We start from the raw sequence: 23,555 nt of genomic DNA on the forward strand, positions 1-23,555 counted from the left end.
AAAATGGCCAGGTGAAAAATGAAAACACAAATTTTTAGATTTGAAACTTAAGGCTTAAAGGAGAAAGCCAGCCCTTATAATGCTTGGGCTATAACGACTGAAGTCTGTCCCATCTTTTATTAAGAATTTCCTTGTGGCCAGGTCGGTGTGGTGGCAGCAATGCCACCTCCCAGCACTGGGGAGGCAGAGGCGGGTGGGTCTCTGTGAGCTCCAGGACAGCCAGGGCTACACAGAAAACAAAGAAAAACAAAGAAAGAAATAAAGGAAGGAAGGAGGGAAGGAAGAACAGACTTTACGTGTGAGTCTTAAACCCACTGACTACTCTGACTGTATAGCACACTTAACGTAGAACGTGGTAAGTCACAGCCACCATTATTTCATTTTTGTAAATGCGAGGGCTAGAAAAGTTTTGAATTTTTGCTGAATTAATTTTTATAAACTATAAAGCCATTGGATGTCTTAGAAGACTGGAATTATAGCCAGGTGTCATGGAGACACCTGTGATCCTTTCAGAGGTGAAGCAGGAGAAATTTGAGTTCATAGCCACCCTGGGTTGCATAGTAAAAAAGAATATCTAAAACATTTTACCATATAAATATGAGAGGCAAAGCAACTTCATAGCAAATGGCATTGAAGGGCTGCTTGGCGCAGGGTTCCTTCTGCACCTTAGTGATTGATCTGTTCAAGGAAGCCTTTTCTTTTTTCCCCTTTTTTAGTAAAAAAAGGATAATTTTGTAATAATGGAAGGGGCTGTTCTTTAAGATGGATGTTACCAACTTGAAGAGGGTCTTCTCTTAAGTCCATCTGGTGCCCACTTCGTTCACTTAAGTGGGACCTTAGCGTCGTGGGAAGTGGGCCTGGTCCTTCCTGCTTAGGTCTCTTGGTGTTGAAGTTCAAAAAAATCCCCTGACATTTCTGAATGTCAGCGGTTTGTTGAGCATTTCTCTAGTATTTGATATTGTAGTTTTATTTGAAATATTTTATCTTTCTCTGAGAGTCAGTATACACTGGAAGCAATAATGATGTTTATCATTACGCTCTGAGTTATGTAGAACTTTTGACTAAGACATAACTACTAGAAGACCAGCTATAGCGATCAGGTTATCAATAATGCTTCCAGTTATCATACTGTGAAAATGAAAACTCAAAATTGTGTTTATGAGCTAAAATGTAAACTAATCGCCCCTTTACGTCCGTCCTTACAAACTCTGTCGTTAGCATAGGAAAGTGGAAATGGCTAGTATGCAGTGGATTTTATAAGGTTATTTAGCCAACATAGGTTTATAGTATAATGTTAGAATTGAGACTTAACCTTCAGACTTACAAACTACCTCCTGAAAGTCTAAGAAAATGAAAATGCAGTGAATCCCTAGGAGTGTGAGATGTACTGAAGCACGCGAGTCTTAGTGGAGAATTCCATTGCTCCTCAGAGCACTGGAGTAAAATCAGTAGCTGATCAGATGAGGAACTTCGGATTTTTATTATTTGTCTTTGGAGCCGTATTAACTGGCATGGATGCTACAACAAAGGGAAAATCAAGAAGGGAGGAGCTGTAAATCCAGCTGCAGATCCTGTGGTAGGTGTGCCAGGGTCTGCAGCGTGAAAGGCATCCCCTCAGAAAGGAGGCTGCTGTTCAGAGGAGCCGCCTGGACCAGTACAATCACCTACCGTAGGTCACGCTTCCTCTTCAGCAGGGAGGGAGAGGCTTACCAAGACGACTGAAAGAAAGAGGTTTACTTTTCTCATCATTTATAGTCTGGAGATTACAGACTGGGAGACTCCATTGAGGGAGCTTGGGTTGAGGGACAGTGTTTCAGTAGGAGAGGTATGTGGCTGAGGCCTTGAGACAGGAAGCCAAAGATCAGGAGAGGGTCTCTTCTCCTTTTTAAATGACCAGTTCATGGGATAGACTTACTGCAGGACACTGGCACCTTGCACAGGCCATGGCCTCAATGATGTTGTCACCCAGCATAAGGGCTGCCTCCTAAGGGTCCCACCACCCTGAGTGCCACCACGCCCACACTGAGCCGGATCTAGCGTGAAGCCTTTGGGGGACAGATCATATACAAAATATAGCAGAAGGGAATCGTGTAAATGGGAGAAGAAAGAACAGTAGTTCTTTATTAGTGAGAGCTTTCCTGTGGTGGTGTTAATGTTAAAAATTGCAAATATGGGACTAGAGAGATGGCTCAGAGGTTAAGAGCACTGACTGCTCCTCCAGAGGTCCTGAGTTCAATTCCCAGCAACCACATGGTGGCTCACAACCATCTGTAATGAGATCTGATGCCCTCTTCTGGTGTCTGAAGACAGTGACCATGTATGCACATGCATTAAATCAATCAATCAATCAATCAATCAATCAATCAATCAAGCGTCTCAGAAGCTGCCTCTGCAGACGCTAAGCTTTTCTGCTCACAACTTAAGGATTTTTCAAAAATAGTGTTTGATTGTTTTCAAGAAAAGTTCCCTTTTTTGTAGCTACCCTAAGGCACAATCACAGCACTGTGCATTTGATCTTACCTGTAATTTCATGAGGTTGTGTCATATTTTCACCATCAGCTATTAAGGGTCGCCATCCTGAGGGATGAGTGACTAGGAATTCCTAAATAGTAAAAAATCCTCCCTTGTGCTTCGTAACTCACAGTCCGGCTTTAGAAGCAGTGCCTGGTATTGCGCAGTGTAGCATGAAGCTTTTGTTTTCTGTGTGAGAGCAGGTGGCAAGAGGGTGGGAAGTTCACGTCCCTTTCCGTCCTGCTCAGTCACCCTGTCCCCTCTGAGGCATCTGTACACACACGTGCGCTCTAGTGCCGGCCTCTGTCCTATACCTCGGACGCACCCGACTGAGAATCAGAATTGGGGTAAAGCAACTCTGTAGGTAACACATAGAGATTTTTTTTTATTGTAATGATTAAACAATGCAATGATACTATTTACTTAGCACTTACATTATAATAGCAATTGTAAGGTGATGGAGCTGGATGTAGGCTTATTGTCTCAGTTAATTCAAGAGGCCTAGGGGGGGAAACCGCCTGAGCCCAGAGGAGGGTAGCACGGGAAGAGTCTTTCTGTTACATGCACATATGCACCCGCACATGTGCGTATACACACACACACACACACACACACACACACACACACACACAGTCTCTCCTCTTCTGCCTTTCCCCTCTCTCCTCCTTCCCCCTCCCCCCTTTCCCTTTCCCTTTCTTCCTTTCGTCTGTGTCTTCCTAGCACACTCACACACTCACACATTATGATTCTGTGCAAACGCTGCATTTTATCTTAGAGAACTTGAGCACCTACAGATCTGAATATGTGTGATTGGGTCCAAGAACCAAGTGCTACACTAACACGAAGGGCTGGCTTAAGTTTTCTTTGGGTGCATTAAGGTCTGCCACCATGAAGAATTTCGAGATAGGATTTCTCTGTGTAGTCTTTGCTGGCCTGGAACTCACTCTAGACCGGGAGACCAGGATGGCCTTAAATTCAGAAATCCTCCTGCCTCTGCCTTCTGAATACTGGGATTAAAGTCAGGAACCACAGTGTCTGGCACACTGAGCTTTTTATTAAGTAATTTTTTCTGGTAGTGCCGATTCAGGTTTTAAACAGTGGAATCTATGTTTCTCTTTTTGCTTTTCATAATGAATTTGGAAAAGAATAACAAGGAAAATAATTTAAAAATAGTTGAGCACTAAGGTAGAAAGGCTAATAAAGAAGCAGACTCCTTTGCTGGCCCAGAAAATATAGTTCAGTGCAAAAAATGCATCACATAGAGTTTAAAGCAGAATGTTCTGGATAGTGCCGGCGTGGGTAAGAGTGTGAAGAGTGTGCATGCACCAAAGGTGAGTGGCCCCAGCTCCTGGGGTGGGGAGGTAGGAGAATTGTGGGGGGCAAGGTTAGCCTGGACTGTGTAGCCCAGGCCTGCCTCCATCTTCCTGCTCCCCACCCTCCCCTAAAAGCTATCAGAGAATCATATTTATCTGTGGCCTTAGAGTCTCTGTTATCATTTGATGAAGATGGGTGGGCATTGAAATTCTTAATTAATAACCCTGCTTTCCTTCCAAAATGTCTGTCTTCGCCTAGGGCTTCTGTGATAAGCGTGTAGAGATCTTCCTCTTACCCCAAGCACAGCTTGCTCAGGTGTGGCATATGCCATCTGTGTTTTCTAGTCAGGACCGTAGAGGTAGAGAACCAAATAGATGTATAAGGTAATAGTAATATAATAATTCAGATATTTTCAAAGTATTTCCATTTCTTAAGAATCAAAGCACTACAAACTGCATATTTTTATGTTAGTAAATCGAACGCGTGGGTCCTTGTGACCGCATTCTGAGTATTAGCTGAGCTGGTTTCTTTAAGTTTTGTCTTATTTTTGTACCATGCTGGTCCTTTGCTTATTTGCACATTTGCGTTTTCTTTCTTTTACGCCTTTCCCTTTTGTTTTAACCCTGCCCCATTTTTTCACATGACAGGAAAAAGCCCGATCACATCAGGTACCAAATGGCTTCCTGCCCTTCCTCTTCTTACCCAGTCTCTTCTGTAAGCACGAGAAAGTGCCTAATTAACCTGCGTTCAGTTGGATTACTTGCAATGGATAAAACCATCTCTTCATACTCTAAATTGGAAAGGAAGTATGAGTATTTATTTGAGGAAGAGAATTGCACCTTTTAATGGCCCATGTCCTTAGTTGATTGAACTGGGAACAGACAGTTGATATGCTTACATTTACCCCCATAGATGCAGCCTCAGTGGTCGGAACACACTATGGCTGGCTTCTGTTTTTTATGAGGAACACAGAGTAGCAAACTGTGAGGAGTCCTGAGGTAGCCACTGATTGTGTTGAAAGAGTTTGTTGTCACGGCCTGGGTCTTCTTTGTTCTATCACGTTCTTCCTGTGAAAGCAGCAAATTGAGTTGAAGATGAAGCAGTGCATTGGCCTGTGCACTGATTACATGTTTTCTGTCAGGCACCTGAGTATATACATGAACCCGGGATTCATGTCAGGTCATTTATAAAGCTGCTTTCAAACTGTGACTTTTACTGATATTTTTGATATTGAGATCAAACATGGTAAAATATATTTGACTTTTACAAATATATTTTTCCCTTTGATGCAGATTTTGTCACCTAGAGGTTTTCCTTGGTAGGTGATAGTATTTAATTTTTTAAAAATAAATGTAACATGTTGGTCTAAATTATACAAAATTAGTTCAGTTTGATATAGATCCACAATGTGTCTGTCTTTCTTACAGAGGAAGTCAGAGACTGTCTTACACTTTATGCTTCCCGTTTTGGTCTTGAGGACGGTGCACTATGATAGCAAGGTGATTCCCATAACTGGTCTCTGAGCGCTGGTCGCACGTTTTGTAGTAAGATTTTCTATACTAAGTGCTTTGGGTGCTAAGTGTTCGTGTGTGTATAATTCATAGGCTATGAGCTTTTTACCACACTTTTTCTTTCTTAGCAATATCAGAGTCACTAGGATTATTTTATAGAACAATTAAAACCTCTATTCCAGGGGTTAGAGAGAAGCTCAGTCAGTAAAATACTTGCTTTGTAAATGTGACACCTGAATTTGATCTCCTATAACTCACGTGCGGCTGCCACGTTTGGCCTGTGCTCATAATCCCAGCACTGAAAGGGAGAGATGTATAGATCCCCGGGCTTGATGGCCAGCAGGTGTAGCCCAGTTTGTGAACATGAGAGACACTGTCTCAAAGAAGTTAGGCAGTCTCCCAGGGTTGTCCTCTGGACTCCATGTGCATGTGCATACATGTGCATGCACACCAGAGCACATGCCTACACTGCCCAGATACCTATATTACATGCATGTCACATAAACTGAATGCCCTTTATGTACCTAACTAGAGTTCTGGTTGATGTCAGATGTGTGTTTTTAGTGGTGGTCGAAGGAGGATTGTGTCAGACAGATACAGCTTTGTAATTCCATTCTTCCCTACCTAGGGTATAGTATGTTTTCTTTAAGGAGGTCACAAATGAAGAGAACTTTGTATTGCCTTTTCTTTCTTTTTTTTTTTTTTTTTGGTTCTTTTTTTCGGAGCTGGGGACCGAACCCAGGGCCTTGCGCTTCCTAGTCAAGCGCTCTACCACTGAGCTAAATCCCCAACCCCTTCCTTTTCTAAGTATGTTACAAAACCCGATGCTATAAGAATGTTACCCAGAAGCACATAAATGTCAGGGAAACTGAACTTCAGAAATACACATGTTCCACAAGGTTAATAATTGAAGGGATAGTTCCTGATGGAACAGAGACAGTTTAATCTAGATTATTATTATTATTATTATTATTATTATTATTATTATTATTATTCCTATTTCTAGGAAATACTGCCCTAATATGGACAAGGTTAAAAGAAAAAATAATTTTGTGGCCCTCAGAAGCATGAAAAGTTTACAATGATGATGTGACATCATCCCATTGTTCAATAAAAATAGTTTTCCCCAAACTGTGTAAGAGGACTCCTGTGATGTACAGATGTTATTGATGTAGGTCACCTTCCTCAGTGGGCTCTAAGAACAAGACTGGATCCGATGGAGAGATTGTTTCCATTGCACGTTATCCATGTGCCAGGCTGCGCCATCCGCTCTGTATGTAGGAGTTTTCTCTAACGTCTCTAACCCCTGCCTACCCCTGAGCAAGACCCTGGAAGTTCTCCCTTTTCTGGTCTGTTGATTTGCGTTCAGCAGCACCCTACCTTGTTTTATTTAGATGCTTATTTAACAAAACTCTCATTCGATGAAAAAGGTTTGTTGTGTCTTCAAGTGGCAAGAAAACCTACCCCCGCCCCGTACAAGGCCGAAAAACCGCCGAGGCGTCTTCTGGTCTCTCAGCTTTGGAGAAATGACCAAAAGTTTTAAAATAGAAAATCAAAACACCAAAATACAATTTCTAGTAATTTGTATTAGTATCAATGAAAAGGTAGAATCTCTGTCTGCTAATAGATTAATAACTAATTAAAAATCATCTCATATGAAACTAATTTAAAAATAACTGCTCAGATATTGTTCACTCTTCGTGCTTGGTGAGAAGTTCGCTTCCTTTGTGAATGGCTTTTGACTGGTTTTATCTGGTATGTCTTTAGTTCCCTTTATTACTTTACTGAGTTAGTGGCTGTGGCTTACGTTGCCTAGCTTTTTTTCTAAAGAACATAGTGAGCAAATTGTTTTCCAAATAACTTTATAGCAATGAGGAGAGGCATTTAGGCAGTTGGGAGGATTGTATGTGGTGACATTATTTTCCTGAGAAGTATTTTGAAATGAAGTTTGTGATCATCTCCTCTTTGATAAAGTTCAAAGTATTAGTCTCTTGTTTTGCTGATCAAGTCAAACATTTGCTGAACTTCTGAAGGTTTGAAAGTAAATTACCATTTATCTTAATGTTTTACTTTTATAATTGGTCATTTTATTCACAGTGCTGTTTTCTATATCATCAGTGTTGATACTTGAGGAAAAAGATTGTAATTATTTTGAACACCTCAAAAATAAAACTATCATGTTTGAACCTTAAAGACAGTTTTATGGTCTTAGCAGGGAAAAATAGAAGCTTTTGTGATGATATAAAGTTATGACATAAAATGAACCCAAACAGCGAGTCCGCCTCCCTAACCCGTGAGGTTAAGATGTGTATTCCGAGCTTTCGGTAGTTAGACACCTCAGTCGTGACAGCAAAGTGGTTCTCCAAACGTCCCCAGCTCAGAGTAACCAACCGCACGTGTGTGATTGTGTGATCGTCACTGTCTCCTCTCTGTCTAGACGCTGGTTCTCCATACAGAACAATCAGCTGGTTTACCAGAAAAAGTTTAAGGTAGGTGCTTTGTTAAGCAGTAAAGCAGAAAGCCGGTGAGTTCTGGTTTTAGCTCTTTGTTTCTGTGAACACTGAAGTCCATAAATATCCACATGCAAAACTCTTGAAGTGACTGCTTTTTGGTTTTATGTTTGGGTTTATATTACAAGTGGAGTGGGAGCTGGTAACCCTCGAACTTTCATAGTGATTTGAATTCTAAATTCTTTTTGAAAATAGATTCATTTTCATCTGTGTGTACATGTATGTCTGACTGCAGGTTTGTACGTGCGGCTGCAGTTTCCCCCAGAGGCACCAGATTATTTTTTTTTTCCTTTTCTTTTTTTCAGGGCTGGGGATTAAACCCAGGACCTTGCGCTTCCTAGGCAAGCGCTCTACCACTGAGCCAAATCCCCAACCCCCAGATTATTATTTTAAGGCACAGTCTGCCTCTGCACCCCTGGCAGGCCTGGAACTCACTGATTACGCTGGCCCGGCCTCACTCAGAGATCTGGCAGCCTCTGCCTCCAGAATGCAGGATTAAGGCCTTCGTCACTGAGCCCTGTGTGTGTCATTGTCATGTTTTAATTATGTGTACGTATGTATCTCAGCATGTGCGTGCAGGTGCTCACAGAGACCTGACTGGGCGTCACAGATGGTTGTAGGGCGCCTGATGTGAGTGCCGTGAGCCGGCTCTGGTCCTCAGTGCACTAAGTGCCCTTCCAGGTTGAGCCATCTTTTTAGTTCTCCAATCATGAATTCTTTTCAAACATTTTTTTCTTTTTACTTCTTTGAATGTGTAGGAGTATTTTGCCTTCATGTATGTCTTTGTATCATGTATACAGTGTCCACAAAGGCCAGAAGTGGCCCTCTGATCCCCCAAAACTAGATTTACAGATGCTGGGAATCAAACCTGGGTCCTCTGAAGGAGCAGCTCGTGCCCCTAACTGCTGCGATATCTCTCCACCCCTTTTCATTAGGATTTTATTTTTATTCTGAATTATGACATGTATTTGTGTGTCTTGAGTGTAGATTTGTACACTCGAGTGCAGTTCCTGTGGAGGTGAGAAGAGGGCAGGCATCAGGTCTGCTGGAATCGAATAGGTAGCTGTGAGCTGCCTGAACCAAACCTGTGTCTGCTGCAAGGGCTGTGCGCACCCTTAACCACTGAGCCATCTTTCCCGCTCCAACTGTGAAATTTTAATTCCTAGACTTGAGATGTTTTGTGTAGCTCGATAATTCCCTTTATTTTACTAATTCCATTACACAGTTAGCCTTGGAGCTGTGGTCTGAGCCAGAGATGGCAGCAGGGGTAACCTGATGTCCTATGGTACTATTCTGAGGCTGCAGACAGTAAGTCTTTCATACACATTATCTAAGGTCAGGTGGTGACAGTATAGAACACCTTAAAGTGACATAAATCAAAATACATATGTTAATAAGGTAAACGGGAACCCTGCACTCTGTTACTGCTGTGCTTGTGTGTGTGTTTGCTGGAGCCTTACTCCGAGGAAGGGATTTTATGTACTGGAGAGCTGTACTGGGACGGCTTGTGAGAATGCTGGACACTGTGAGTAATGGCACATTTGCTATTGCTAGCTTGCTTTGCACAGTTAGCCTTGGAGCGGTGGTCTGAGCCAGCACTTGTGAGACGGCAGGGACCCAGCACTTGTGAGACGGCAGGGACCCAGCACTTGTGAGACGGCAGGCACCCAGCACTTGTGAGACGGCAGGCACCCAGCACTTGTGAGACGGCAGGCACCCAGCACTTGTGAGACGGCAGGCACCCAGCACTTGTGAGACGGCAGGCACCCAGCACTTGTGAGACGGCAGGGACCCACCACTTGTGAGACGGCAGGGACCCAGCACTTGTGAGACGGCTGCAGTAAGCACAGGCTCAAGTTGCCCTGGGTGCTTTCTTCTGATTTTTGTACTAGTATTTTAATTAGAAAACGATAAAATCTTTTCTCTTTCTTGTAAGGATTTTAAGAAGAATGTATCAATATCTTGTTTCTCTCCAGGCCGTTAAACACAGGATTCATGAAAGGTTTCTCCCTGGGGGAGAAAGTAGCTTGCGGTGTAGTGGGCATGGGTGGGCAGAGGACCTACAAGGAGAGGCCTGAGTACTTACACGTGCCCGCTGCAGGCCAGTCCCTTCTGTGAATGATTGCACGCAACTTACATGTAGATTTTGATAAGACAGATTAACTGAATGATGTGGAGTCGCCTCCCTTAGCTGCATAATAACCTCTGCACAGCAACTGTAGGATAAAATGGAGATCCATTAGAGACCGTCTCCGGGACTGTGCTTGAAGTTTGTGGTTGCTGCTGGTGGTGCAGAAGGCTGAGCCGGTGACCCTGGGTCTGTCTCTTTGCTGCAGGACAGCCCCACTGTGGTGGTGGAAGACCTCAGGCTCTGCACAGTGAAGCACTGTGAAGACATCGAGCGACGGTTCTGCTTTGAGGTCGTCTCTCCCACAAAGTACGATGTTGGCAAGAATTTGAGAACTGTTTTTATGTTTCTGTGAGAAATCTGATTTACAGTTTCAGTGCAATAGAATTAATGTTTTGAACATGACTTCCAGTAGCAAATACAGATGTTCTATCCGTGTTTATCCGGCTTTTCTTCATGAGTCGTCTTCTTTGAAACCTGCAGGGTTTACTTATTTACTCAGTGGGCTGTGAGCTGTTAGGCAAGCACCGAGTACTGAGCTCTGCCCCTCTGTAAGCATCATTTATATGCCCTTTTAAACTGGTAAGTTTTACTGTTTATATCTTGATGATAGCAAGACCTGAACTTGTCATTCTCCTGCGTCAGCCTCTTGAGTAGCTGAGATTACAAGTCTGTAGCACCAAGCCTGGTCCATGGGAAACTTTTGTGATATTATGTTGAATTGAGAGCATATGACAAATGGGATTTATACCCATTTTTTAAAAGGAATGTTCTGCTTACGTTGTGGGGAGAGACGGGGAGAAAATGTGAGAGAACACACACACTTACACATACACATACACATTCACACGCGTAGCACATGTGTATGCACACACACCCTTTGTGAGCGTTTCCTTATACAGTCCAGTCTGCTCTGTCATAGCCCAGGCAGGCCTGGAACTCAGCACTTCCAGCCCTGAGACGCGGAGGTCCAGGTGTGCCACTGCATTTGGATTATTTATAATGTTTTAAGTTTTGGGATAGGTAATTTGTTTTTAAGAGGTAATGTTTTTATTTATATCTTGATTTTGTCACAATCATACTTGCCTAAAAGATAGATGAACGTTGAAACCCTTCTTTCAACTAAAGTGACTTTTTGCTAAAAATTATTACGGGGCAGCTCGAGAGCTGGCTCATGGGTTAAGAGCACGAGCCGCTCTTCCCAAGGACCAGGGTTCACGTCCAGAACACACGGTGGTGGCACACCTGTCCGTAACTACAGGCCTGGGGTCTACACCGTCTTCTGGCCTTCAGGGATGTCACATACACAGTGGTACACAGACTTACATTCAGGAAGACACCAGTACACAGACATTCTGCCTTTAAAATGTGCTGAACAGTGAGGAGAAGTGTGCGGATTTCCCCTTGTTATTTATTGTCTGACAAAATGATGCTGTTTCCTTTTAGAAGTTGCATGCTCCAAGCAGATTCCGAAAAGCTTCGCCAGGCCTGGATTAAGGCTGTTCAGACCAGTATTGCAACTGCTTACAGAGAGAAAGGCGATGAATCAGAGGTTAGTAGAGGCATCGTGAGTGTTTTAGATCTCACTTGTAATGTATGGCTATGGCATCCCTTTTAAGAGAACATGATTTTATAAATGGAGATGTTTTTAGATTTCAGTTCTGTTTGTTTATCTTTCTGTGTGCCCCTCCTTTCCCTACTCACTTTTCCCATTTCTTACATCCTCTCTTTAATTCTTCCTTTCTTGATGGTTCATGTAGCACAGGCTGACGTGGGACTCACTGTGTAGTGAAGGTGACATTGAATTTGTGATCCTCCTGTTTGTGCTTCCTGAAGGCTGGGATTACAGGCGTTCACTTCCACACTGGATTTCAGGCTGTTTGAGATCAAGCTGTGGGCTTGATGCATGATAGACAAGCACTCTTCTACCTGAACTGCATCTCCAGCCCTTACCTACTGTTCTCTTTTGGTATCTAGATATATCTTTATTTTAATATTTGAGTGTGTATTCCAGATTGAAATAAAGTGTTCCCATGCTAGCGGTTTTTCTCCTGAATATTTTGATTTTTTTTTTTTTTTTGGTCAATAGTGAGTACTTTGTGAGTTTAGTTTTTTAGTTTTAAATCAATACTAAATAAAAAGTTAAAAAAAAAAAAAAAAGGAAAGCCCCTGTTGTCCATGAAGAAAAGCCTTGAGGAATGGACCCATTCTTGGGTCATTAGGTTTGGGCTGAGGCATATGCTTAGTGACAGATAGCTAACAGGAGTGTTTAAAGGTTATTGTGGGCAAACCTGGGGCTCCCAGTAGATCAAACTAGAAACTTCCTAAGCAGGCATTGATGGAACAATTTGTTCTAAGCTAGTGGTTCTCAACTTTCCTAATGCTGTGACCCTTTAATACAGTTCCTTGTGTAGTTGTGACCCCTAACCATAAAATTGTCTTTGCTGCTACTTTATTTAACTGTAATTTTGCTACTGTTATGGATCATAATGTAAATATCCATGTTTTTTGATAGTCTCAGGTGACCTGTGAAAGGGTCATTCAACTCCCAAAGAGGTTGTGACCCACAGGTTGAAAACCACTGTTCTGATCATTCTCAGAGAAGAGATTTCTTCAGTCTACAGCTTACCTGGACAGATGATGAGACAAAAAGACACGTTAGTGAAGAGGCCCTCAGTGTTTTCTATTACCTGAATCATCTCTGGGCCAGGTACCCCCAAACTTTCAGCGTAGTATAGCTATTACCCTGCAGCTTTCTTACACAGTCATTTTTTTAATGTTCCTTTCTTTCTGTTGACCCACATGTTTCTCCTTATTGAATTAAAAGCTTGAGGACTTCCTTCAGTAGTTTCCAGAAAGTGAGGCATTTGTGATTTCACATTCTCCAGAGCAGAGAGTTTTCATCTTTACATTTGTTTGGTAGTTTGGCTAGGTATAAAATTCTTAGGTTGGAAACAGTTCTTAAGAAACAGCTTTATGGTGGTGCTCCTTTAGTCCCAACTCTCGGAAGACAAGGCTAGCCTGGTCTACACAGAGAGAGAGAGGGTTCCAGAACAGCCTGCTCTACATAGAGAAACCCTGTGGTTACCAGGGGTGGAGCCGAGGGAGACAGCGTTACGTTGTTTCTTCTGCTCTTTTGGTTTTTAGTTTTCAGGGCCACTTTTCTTATTACCCATCTTTCCTATTTCTTTCCTCCAACTCTCTCTCTGGAACTTCTGAACTGGTGTCATTGTTTTTCCTTGCATGTTGCCATTCTGCTGGAACCTATTTAATTTTCAAGAATTCCTTTTTGATCATTGTTTCTTGACTCTGTTATTTTCTCATGGTGGTAGTACTGAACCTTCACTTCTCATTTGCTAAGTGCCATCCATGCCTAAAATTATTTACTTTGTCTTTGAAAGTGATCGTTTTCATGTTCTTTAGAAATCCTGTACATTTTTATAATGTACATTGATCACATTCACCTGCCGGGACTTCCTCAAGCCCTCCATAGTGTCCCTGCTCCCACCTCTCTCATCTTTTCACGTTTTTGTTGTTCATCATTCTGAGTTCATTTAGTACTGTCCGTGAGTATGTGGGTGTGCGGCTGACTCCTGAGGCATGAGCAACAACATACCATGAGCCACATCCTCACAGGAGGGAAGTTCCCTTAGCAACCGTCACCTGCCAGTAGGTCCTCTGGAAGGGGTGGGACCTCGTGGTCTCACCTGTCATCCATGGGAGGACTTTGATTGGCTTGACCTTGTGATGCTTTCAATGACCATGTGCCGTCCAAATCTGAGGGTTTCGCAGCTCTCCTCCCCGTCTGCCAGCTCTGATATTATCTCAGCCCTCTCTTCTCCCCTGAACCTTGGATGGTGGGAGGTTGAATCAGATGAGCCATCCACAGTTGAGTGCTCAAAGTTGTTTATATTCTGCACCTGATCAGTTGTGAGTCTCTGCATTAACCCCTGCTCTGTGCAAAAAGAAACTTAGCGAACCAAGTTGAGAGTAGCACAAAACATGAGTCCAAGCATAAACCTTTAGAGTAGTTTGACGGTCGGCCATTTAGCAGTACAGTAAGGATGGTCTCCCCCTACGGCCTATGATCTCCCATGTTATAGGCTCCTGACCAAGCACAAAATCCCTTCTGTGGAACAGCCCTGAGATTCCTACAGAAAGCAGTTGGTGAACACCAAACCATGACAGCACTACTGTACCTGAGGGTTCATCTTTCTAGCAGGTCGGTGTTGTTAGCATGTAGGGTCCAGGGCTGGATGAGGCTAGTGAAGTCTTCTCTCTCCTCAGCAGCTTCTGGATTTCTGTAAGGCGGCCCGCAAGGAGAGAGGTTCCTGGTCAGTTTGAGGCTAATCTCTCTGTTCTGCATCCAAAGCGAGTGATGTCTTCAGCAACCCTCTAGTTACCGTGGGTAAACAAGAGCAGTGGCCACAGCCTGTGGGATTTGGGCCTCCAGGCCACCCTGACTCGTAGGGAGGTATCCTGAGTCATGAATTAAAAAACAAACAAACGAACAAACAAAAAACCTTTTTCTTAGGTAATCCTGTAAACAACTAGATTAAGAATTGTTTTATAAGAGGTTTTTCTTGGCTTTCTTGTAATGTGCTAATTGTTGTAAGTTGAGAGTGTACACTGAACACATAGCTAAGATTTTGTTGAATATAAGGTTTTTGTTTTTTTTTTTTTTTTTTTTTAAATTTGGACTATGTGTTGAGCAAAAGTGCCTTTCCCAAAGGAAAATTCCCTGATCTCTTCCACAGGCACAAGGAATGGGCTGGGAGAAGTGGATGCTGGGCTCTTAGCACTGAATGTGTGTGCATTTGTCTCCTGCCTTTGACCTCCCAGCTGATTTCTCCTTTAGAGAAAGAGCTTCCATTCGTTCTTAGTTATGTGAGAGTTAGTCCCTTACTGGCCTGGGGTTAGAGAGAGAACCCTGGGACGTCTCTGCTTCCAGAGCAAGCATGCCTTTTTTAGCTCTCAGCCTCTCTTATTGGGAACAGAAACATTAGCAAAGAAATTGGGAATGAACCAATATGCTTTAAATACTGGTACCTTTTCCATAGATGATAATTCTGTTTGTTAATTTTACATTTCAAACATCTTCTGATAACCAGATGTATTTTAAAAATTTTTGAAACCTCAAATGTGTAGAATTTCCGCATACAGTACAGATAACTCCTTCCCCTTCACTGCTCGAGAGTAAGTTGCTAGCACTTTGCACGAGCCTAGGATGAGATCTCTTGCACAGTTGTGGTACAGACATCACAGTGGAGACGTTGTCCTTGATACGTCTCCACTGTTCAGTCCCCAAAAGCATCGTGTTTAAGGATTGCCTCAGTAATGCTCTTTACAGCAAAACTGTGTGGTAGTCCTCACGACTCCCTCAGTTGGGTGTAGTTAGGGCTTCAGGGTTAGTCTGACCTTTGACCTCAAAAGTTTTGAAAAATCACAGACTCATTATTTAGCTGGGTTTTACATATTTGGGAAGAACATTGTATGTAAACACTGTGTTCTCAGGCCACCCTTTGAAGTGGCACATAGTTTTATCTGTCCCATCTTTCCATTGTGAGGCTCTTCTGACCTGTGGGGAATAGGTATTTTGTGGGGGAAGTACTTTGAAATTGTAAATATTCGGTTCCTTGCCCAGTTGAATTTGAATTTGTGACAAATTTTTAGCTGTGTTCCTGTGTTCTTTTCTTTTATTCAGCATGTCATAATCCTTTATTGCCATTGTTTTTGTGTCTGAAATCGACTCACGTGTGTCCCACGCAGGCAAGCAAGTGTGTGGACCCTGTGTAGGGTCCAGCGGCCTGCACAAGGCTGTGTTCTTGAAGTGGGTGCTCTCCTTTCTCTCCTCTCATGCCTCGGGAATTCCACATCCCCATATTACATGTTTGCTCAGCCTCCCTAATGCTGTGTTGTTTTCAGAAAAGACAATCAAATTCTGTCTCCAGTGATTCTGGCTAGCACACTGGCTTGTACACGGTGGGGCGGTTCTAAGCATGAAGTCTTCAGACTGTATCTTTAGGTGCTCAAAATCAAGAGCTACATCTTGACATCTGGCTGGTGATTATTGCGTGAAGCCCATTGCTTATTAAAGAGTCTTTATTATTGATGTGTACTTACAAAAATTAGTTTTCTGCATATCGTGTTTTGTTTTTGGTTCACTATGAAAATGATACATTTTATAGCATTTTACTGTGTCATAGCATAATTTTTCTATTTATTAACTGTGGTAATTAGAGTAACTTGCTTGTAGTTAACACTTTGGGGGACTGAGGCATAGAGTACTCTCTTCCTTTTGCTTGCTTCATTCTTTTGAGAGGGCTGCCCTGGGCAGCTACGGCTTAGCTTATGATCGTCCTGCCTCAGTCTGCAAGTGCCGGGATTATATCTTATTATTGGGTTTTAATAATAGCACGTCTCCCACCCTGCCTTTCCCTCTCTCTGCCCTCATGTCTTGTTCATGTGTTCACTGTCAGTCATCACCCAACTGTAAATGTGTGTATTTCCCCCTCATTGAGGAAGTCTGTTCATAAAACCTGTGTCTCTAGTGCCTAGAATAATGCCTGTGGAAATAGATGCTTAATTTATGGGCTAGAAGCTTTTGTTTGTAGTATTAAACATGCAGCAAGTTCTTATGGTCCTTTACAAAAAGCAATAAAAGATCAAATAACTGTTGATTCTTTTAGAAACTGGATAAGAAATCGTCTCCATCGACAGGAAGCCTAGATTCTGGAAGTGAGTCTAAAGAGAAATTACTGAAAGGAGAAAGTGCTCTGCAGCGTGTGCAGTGTATCCCTGGCAACACCAGCTGCTGCGACTGTGGTCTCGCAGACCCCCGCTGGGCCAGCATCAACCTGGGCATTACCTTGTGTATTGAGTGCTCTGGGATTCATCGGTGGGTATGATCGCTCAAAGTGGACCGTTCCTTTGGCTTAAATACTTGCTGCAAATTATTGTGGGTACTTTTGTTGTTGCTGTTTTTGTTAGTGGGCCTTTTTCCCAGTTCCCTAGTTTATTAGTTTATAGTTGCACATTTTATACAGTGGGTAATTTTAGTTTGTAACATGTTTTGATGACTTTGGTTCATTCATTAATGACCAGAGGGTCCATCCGTATTTATATGTGAGTGCCATCTGTGTGTGGGGGTAAATGCACAAAGAGTGGCTTAATCATTTCATATTAAGAATAATGCTGTCTTGGGCTGGAGAGATGGCTCAGCGGTTAAGAGCACTGACTGGTCTTCCAGAGGTCCTGAGTTCAAATCCCAGCAACCACATGGTGGCTCACAACCATCTGTAATGAGATCTGACGCCCTCTTCTGGTGTGTCTGAAGACAGTGTACTTATATATAATAAATAAATCTTTAAATAAAAAAAAGAATAATGCTATCTTGTTTCCTATGTAGGAGTCTCGGGGTTCATTTTTCGAAAGTGAGATCTTTAACTTTAGACACTTGGGAGCCTGAGCTCTTAAAGGTGAGATAAATATTTGCATGAAAACATTTCACGGGTGATGGTAGATCTCATGTCCCTGAGATGAGCTAACCGTGGGGAAGTCAAGACTGAAGTAGAGAAGGAGATGGCCCAGGGGGAAGAGTCTGAAGAGCTCTGTAGCAGTGCACAAGGAGTGAGTGGTTGCTGGGTGGTGGGACTCAAATACCCAGTGAGTCTGTAAGCAAGGTCAGCGAACTCCGTCAGGTAAATCTTAATATTCCTATAAAGTAGGAGTGAGGGACGTCTTAAAACCCGTCTCATTTTAATTCACCGTCCTTGAGTTGGCAGTAGCTAACCTTCACCTAACTGCGTGTGATGCTCTGCTGTCCGACATCCTGCCCGAGCATGGGCATAGCACAGTCAGTAGTCTGTGATATACAGTGACATATAGATAGACATGTGATAAATGTGGCTTTATTGAGAGGTTTACTGTTACTGTTTTTAATTATGTGTATGTGTTTGAGTCTCTGTGTGGATGTGCACACTAAGTGCAGGTGCCTCCAGAGGTGTGGGCTCTCTTGCTCGCTGGCTGGCTGGCTGGCTGGCTGACTGGCTGGCTGGCTGGCTGGCTGGCTGGCTGGCTGGCTGGCTAGATGGCTGGCTGGCTGGCTGGCTGGCTGGCTGGCTGGCTGGCTGGCTGGCTGGATAGATGGCTGGCTGGCTGGTGGCTGTATGGCTGGATAGATGGCTGTATGGCTGGTGGCTGTATGGCTGGATAGATGGCTGTATGGCTGGATAGATGGCTGGATGGCTGGTGGCTGGATGGCTGGATGTCTGGATGGATGGCTGGATGTCTGGCTGGATGGCTGGATGTCTGGATGGATGGATGGCTGGCTGGCTGGCTGGATGGATGGATGGATGTCTGGATGGATGGATGGATGAATGGATGAATGGCTGGCTGGCTGGCTGGCTGGCTGGATGGATGGATAGATGGCTGGATGGCTGGTGGCTGGATGGCTGGATGGCTGGATGTCTGGATGGATGGCTGGATGGATGGATGGATGAATGGCTGGATGGATGTCTGGATGTCTGGATGGATGGATGGATGAATGGCTGGATGGCTGGATGGCTGGATGGCTGGATGGCTGGATGCTATCTGTTATAGGAGTTACAGTATTCTGATGAAGAACTATTTAACCAACTTTGGCCTTTGGCTCATTTTAACTTTAACCTTCCTCTGTGGAATGCACAGTTGCAGTCTGTAAAGAGGAATTAGTCGTTCCCTCTTAAAGGAATTTAAAAGTTTAACTTATTTGTAGGAGTTTGAATATTTAGCTTGTGCTTTTGTTTTCCTGCCAAATAGCTTATGTGTGAACTGGGGAACGATGTTATAAATCGTGTTTATGAAGCTAAACTGGAAAAAATGGGAGTAAAGAAACCACAGCCAGGACAAAGGTATGATTATCTTAATGTGCTGTTTCCTCAATAGTCAGAAATCCAGTGTGACTTCAAACCTTGTGGCGGAGTGTTTAGAAGTCGTCACTTCTGTTTCCACGTGACTGTCTGTCTGCAGTGTGCTCATTCGATCCATGTGCCTTACGGGCAGTCAATCATTTGTAGTCTTCAGGTGACAACGAATCATAAAATCACTCTACACAGGAACCTCAAAGCTCTTTGCCATTCAGGTGGTTCCGAGTCCTGTCAGTGGTAGGCATTTAAGAGACAGCACTCCTCAGGCCCAGGCTTTGGTTTGGTTCCTTACTTAGCACTTATGTTAAAGGCATGGCGTGTGTCAGAGCTTGCCTGTAGCCCCAGTGCTGGGGAGGCAGAGCCCAGCTGCTGGGCTTGCCTGCCAGCTAATCTCAATGGCTTAGACAGTTCCAGGTTCAATGAAAGGCCATATCAAAAAAAAAAAAAAAAAAAAAGCTAGTGATTGAAGACGGTGCCTGGTGTTGAACTCTGGGCTCTTATGTGCCTGTGTGCGCGCCAGCTTACACACATGTGCACACACGAGCGTGCACACACCCCCACACAGAAGTAGTCTGTTCATTAATTTCTCAAAGATAAAGTTTCTACCATCTACTGTGAATTGTTTTGCATGATTTGACTTAGTTCAGCAAGTGTTAATCACACACTCTGTGCAGCTTCCGAAGACGAGAAAGGCAGACTGACTGTGAAATGAGACTTTTAGTCCTACATGTAGAAGTCTGCTAAGGGGCTAAATAGAACATTTTGTCTCTCTTCTGTTTCCCAGACAGGAGAAGGAGGCATATATCAGAGCAAAATATGTGGAGAGGAAATTCGTGGATAAATACTCTACATTGCTGTCACCTTCCGAGCAGGAGAAAAGGATCATCTCCAAGAGCTGTGAGGACCAGAGACTGAGCCACACCAGAGTGTCTGTCCACACCCCAGGTATTTTACCTGTGATATTACCCTGAGCTGAAACCACTTTTTAAATCTCATGGTTATGGCCATTGTAGGGTTTTTGTTTTTGTTTTTGTTTTGTTTTACAAATACTAGCGGCCTGTTTCCTTCTGTGCTTTCTAAGGGAAAACTGGATTTCTTTGTCTTTAAGACTGTCACCTGAGATAGTCCCGTGGTTTGAATTTCTAGGTACAGTCTGTGCTCTGCAGAGTACGGCTGCTTCGTAGCCAGGGGAGATGGGATTTTGGGTGATTACGCCTAAAGCCTGGGTATCTGGTTAACTACTGTTTTCCCTCCTATGTTCTCCCTACACTTCCCCAGTAACGTTTTTTCCTGCCTCCCCTTCTTACGGCCTGCTTTGTGCTTTGCTAACTTGCATGTCCCCAGTGGCTGCTGTAAATAGCGACGAGGCCAGGCGGGAGTCTCTGTTCTGTCCTGATGAGCTAGATTCACTCTTCTCCTACTTTGATACTTCTTCAAAACTGCGTAGTAGTAAGTACTGTCGTGGAGCATTCCCAGTCTGTGCCAGTGGTCATTGTGCGGTGTGGCCATTTCTCTAATGTTGCCATTGTCTCAGGACATCACCACAGTCATACAGTAAATTAAGCGCCTCGCTACTCCCAGCATTTGTGGGGTAATGAGATGTGTTAGAACTCTGAAAGTTAGTTTCTTTTCAGGCCTTGTGACTTCTTTATGTTCCAATTAGCTAAGTTACCAAAGGATTAGGCTTGTAGTAAGTTCGTTGCTGGTGGCGATAAGTCCATGTTTCCATTTACCAGCTCATTTTGTAACTTGCTGCTTGTGGGAGACGTTTTTCTAAGTGATGGGAACTTTAATCTCTAGCCTTTTTTTTCTTTTTTAAACACAGTCAAAAGTAATGACAGTGGGATCCAGCAATGCTCTGATGATGGACGGGAGTCTTTACCTTCCACCGTGTCAGCCAATAGCTTATACGAGCCCGGTGAGTCCTGATGAAAGCCTGTGTTGATTGGTGGAGTTTGTCATCAGATGCATGTGGCAAATGTCAGTTCTTCTGCGGGTGTGTTTGCCTCTGTGTGCTCACACGAGGGCCAGAGGTCGATATCCGGGGTCGTTCCTCTGTGCTGTCCACCTTCCTGTTGGGGAGGGGAGGAAGCGTAGTTGATATATTAGAACATGGCTGATGCATGAGTTGTGGCCCATGGGAGTGTTGGTGTTCCCATCACCCAGTCTCCTTACCTCTGTAACTGGCCTCTCCTGACCATCAGAATCTCAGTCCCTGACCACCACTCTGCCTCCCGTCAGATGACAAAAGGCAGCATTTGTTTAGTTGAGAGGACTGGGTTTGTCTTCTCTTGTATTCATTTGAAGAACAACTCTGCTATTATATTTTCCTACATCAACTTCTCCAGTGTTTTTATTGTCCTTTCCCAAACTTTTACTATAAGATTTAGACCTACTAAAGGAAAATTTCTGAGATATTAATGGCGCCGGGCAACATAAGAGTGAAACACAGGGGAAGGAATTACATGTGTAGAAATGTCACAACATTTCCTGCAGCATTGCAATTATAAGAGGAACTGTGTCTGGAATTATATTTCACAGCAGTCCCTAATAGAACACAGCAGGCATTAAGAATTTCTCAAATACTTAAAAATGTACTGGTGAGATGGCCCGGCAGGCAAAGGTCCCTGCTGCCAGTCCTTGTGACCTGAGTTCAAGCCAGAGACCCACTTGGTGGAAGGGGAGAACCAAGTCCCAATGGTTGTCTGATGACCTCCACACTCACATCTACCCACCCTGAAACAAGGATGCTAAATGTAATAAAATTTCTCCTACATGTCCAGTTTCAAGTCTAATTAATTGTGACTTCAGAGTGTAGATAACACTATAATGATTAGTCTGTAAGAAATAATGAATCTCTCATATGCTCATTGGTACAGATGAATAACCATTCATCATTTCTTATGTCACAATGTTGACATCATGAGCTGAAGAGTTCTCTTTCAAAATTGAGCATCACACGCACACACACACACACGCATACACGCGCACACACACACGTGTACACACACGCACACACAGGCACACACAGGCACACAGGCACACACACGCACGCACAGGCACACACAGGCACACACGCACACAGGCATGCACACACACACGCACACACTATACGGAATCCTAGTAGTCACTTACTGTCCCGAAGTTATCTCTAAGTTCATCTTCACTTTGCTTTTCCAGTCACTGTCGTTCACTCCGCAGAACCCTTCCTTCTCGCAAGCTCTTTCTATGCTTCTTACACTATTAGCATCCTGTGGTGTGAGCACATTCTTATTACTGTATTTGTGCTTTGCTTTCCAGAAGGAGAAAGGCAAGAATCTTCTGTGTTTCTCGACTCTAAACATCTTAATCCAGGACTTCAGCTTTATAGGGCTTCGTATGAAAAAAACCTTCCCAAAATGGCCGAGGCTTTGGCTCATGGTGCAGATGTGAACTGGGCTAATTCAGATGAAAACCAAGCAACACCACTCATTCAGGCTGTATTAGGGGTATGGATTAATGCATTCAGGCTGTATCAGGGGTGTGAATCAATGCATTCAGGCTGTATCAGGGGTGTGAATCAATGCATTCAGGCTGTATCAGGGGTGTGAATCAATGCATTCAGGCTGTATCAGGGGTGTGAATCAATGCATTCAGGCTGTATCAGGGGTGTGAATCAATACATTCAGGCTGTATCAGGGGTGTGAATCAATACATCCAGGCTGTATTAGGGGTATGGATTAATGCATTCAGGCTGTATTAGGGGTGTGAGTTAATGCATTCAGGCTGTATCAGGGGTGTGAATTAATGCATTCAGGCTGTATTAGGGGTGTGAATCAATACATTAAGGCTATATTAGGGGTATGAATTAATGCATTCAATCTATATCAGGGGTGTGAATTAATGTATTTAGTTTGCATGAGGGGTATGAATTAATGCATTGAAGTTTTCATTGATCTGGCAAAGTAGAAAATAGCATAAATTCTAAACCAAGCTTCATTAATGTTACTGTTCTAAAGGGGTTAGAAATAAAGAATTCTCTCACTAGCGAATCCCAAGCATCATGTGGTTGTTTCTGACCTGGGAGGGGAAGTTGGAAGAGAATTCTGATGATGCCGGGGAGTAGTGTGTTTTGCTGGACTTGAAACTGTAAACAATTTTGTATTACTTAGTTATTGGAAGAAACAAGTCTAACTTCTTTCTCTGTTTCTTACGTACAGATGTACTCTTTCCTGTTTGTATTTATACACTGTCATCTTCTTCCCTTCAAGGGCTCTTTGGTGACATGTGAGTTCCTGTTGCAGAATGGTGCTAATGTGAACCAAAGAGATGTCCAAGGGCGGGGACCGCTGCACCACGCCACCGTCTTAGGACACACAGGGTAGGCAGTAGCGCTTAGATAGGCAGGAAGCTCTCATCTTTAGGAACTACATCAAAATATGTTTTTATTTTTTCTCAGGTTAAGGTTATTATATGGAATTTGTAAAAAGAGTGCATTCTTATGTCATGGTGAAATCTGAAAGTTACAGGTTCTCATTCAAAAGGGAGACTACGATCTGCATTCTCGCTTGCTGTGGTGATAAACAGCATGACCATAAGTGCTGTGGGCAAGGAAAGGGTTCGTTTGGCTCATTCTTCCATTCAGTTCATTATGGAGGGAAATCAGGGAAGGAACTTGAGGAGGAATGTGGACGTA

General features: G+C 43.3%; 1 protein-coding gene across 5 annotated transcripts in view; it reads left to right on the forward strand.

Moving 5' to 3' along the window:
* The window catches only part of Acap2 (ArfGAP with coiled-coil, ankyrin repeat and PH domains 2), a 118,689-nt gene that overhangs the window by 83,752 nt on the left and 11,382 nt on the right, over positions 1-23,555 (forward strand). For 2 of the 5 annotated variants that reach the window (XR_015632858.1, XM_087576846.1), the window contains exons 11-21: positions 4,473-4,493; positions 7,774-7,825; positions 10,183-10,283; positions 11,421-11,526; positions 16,664-16,872; positions 17,383-17,452; positions 18,774-18,865; positions 19,665-19,825; positions 20,706-20,798; positions 22,181-22,368; positions 23,131-23,240. Coding sequence is in view for 4 of the 5 variants with exons in the window: in XM_087576846.1 (XP_087432972.1) it covers positions 4,473-4,493; positions 7,774-7,825; positions 10,183-10,283; positions 11,421-11,526; positions 16,664-16,872; positions 17,383-17,452; positions 18,774-18,865; positions 19,665-19,825; positions 20,706-20,798; positions 22,181-22,368; positions 23,131-23,240 (1,203 nt within the window). In the remaining variant the exon portion in view is untranslated. 5 annotated transcript variants of the gene reach the window in all.

Source organism: Rattus norvegicus, chromosome 11, assembly GCF_021556685.1.
Source record: "Rattus norvegicus strain SHRSP/BbbUtx chromosome 11, alternate assembly SHRSP_T2T, whole genome shotgun sequence".
Classification (NCBI taxonomy): Eukaryota; Metazoa; Chordata; class Mammalia; order Rodentia; family Muridae; genus Rattus; species Rattus norvegicus.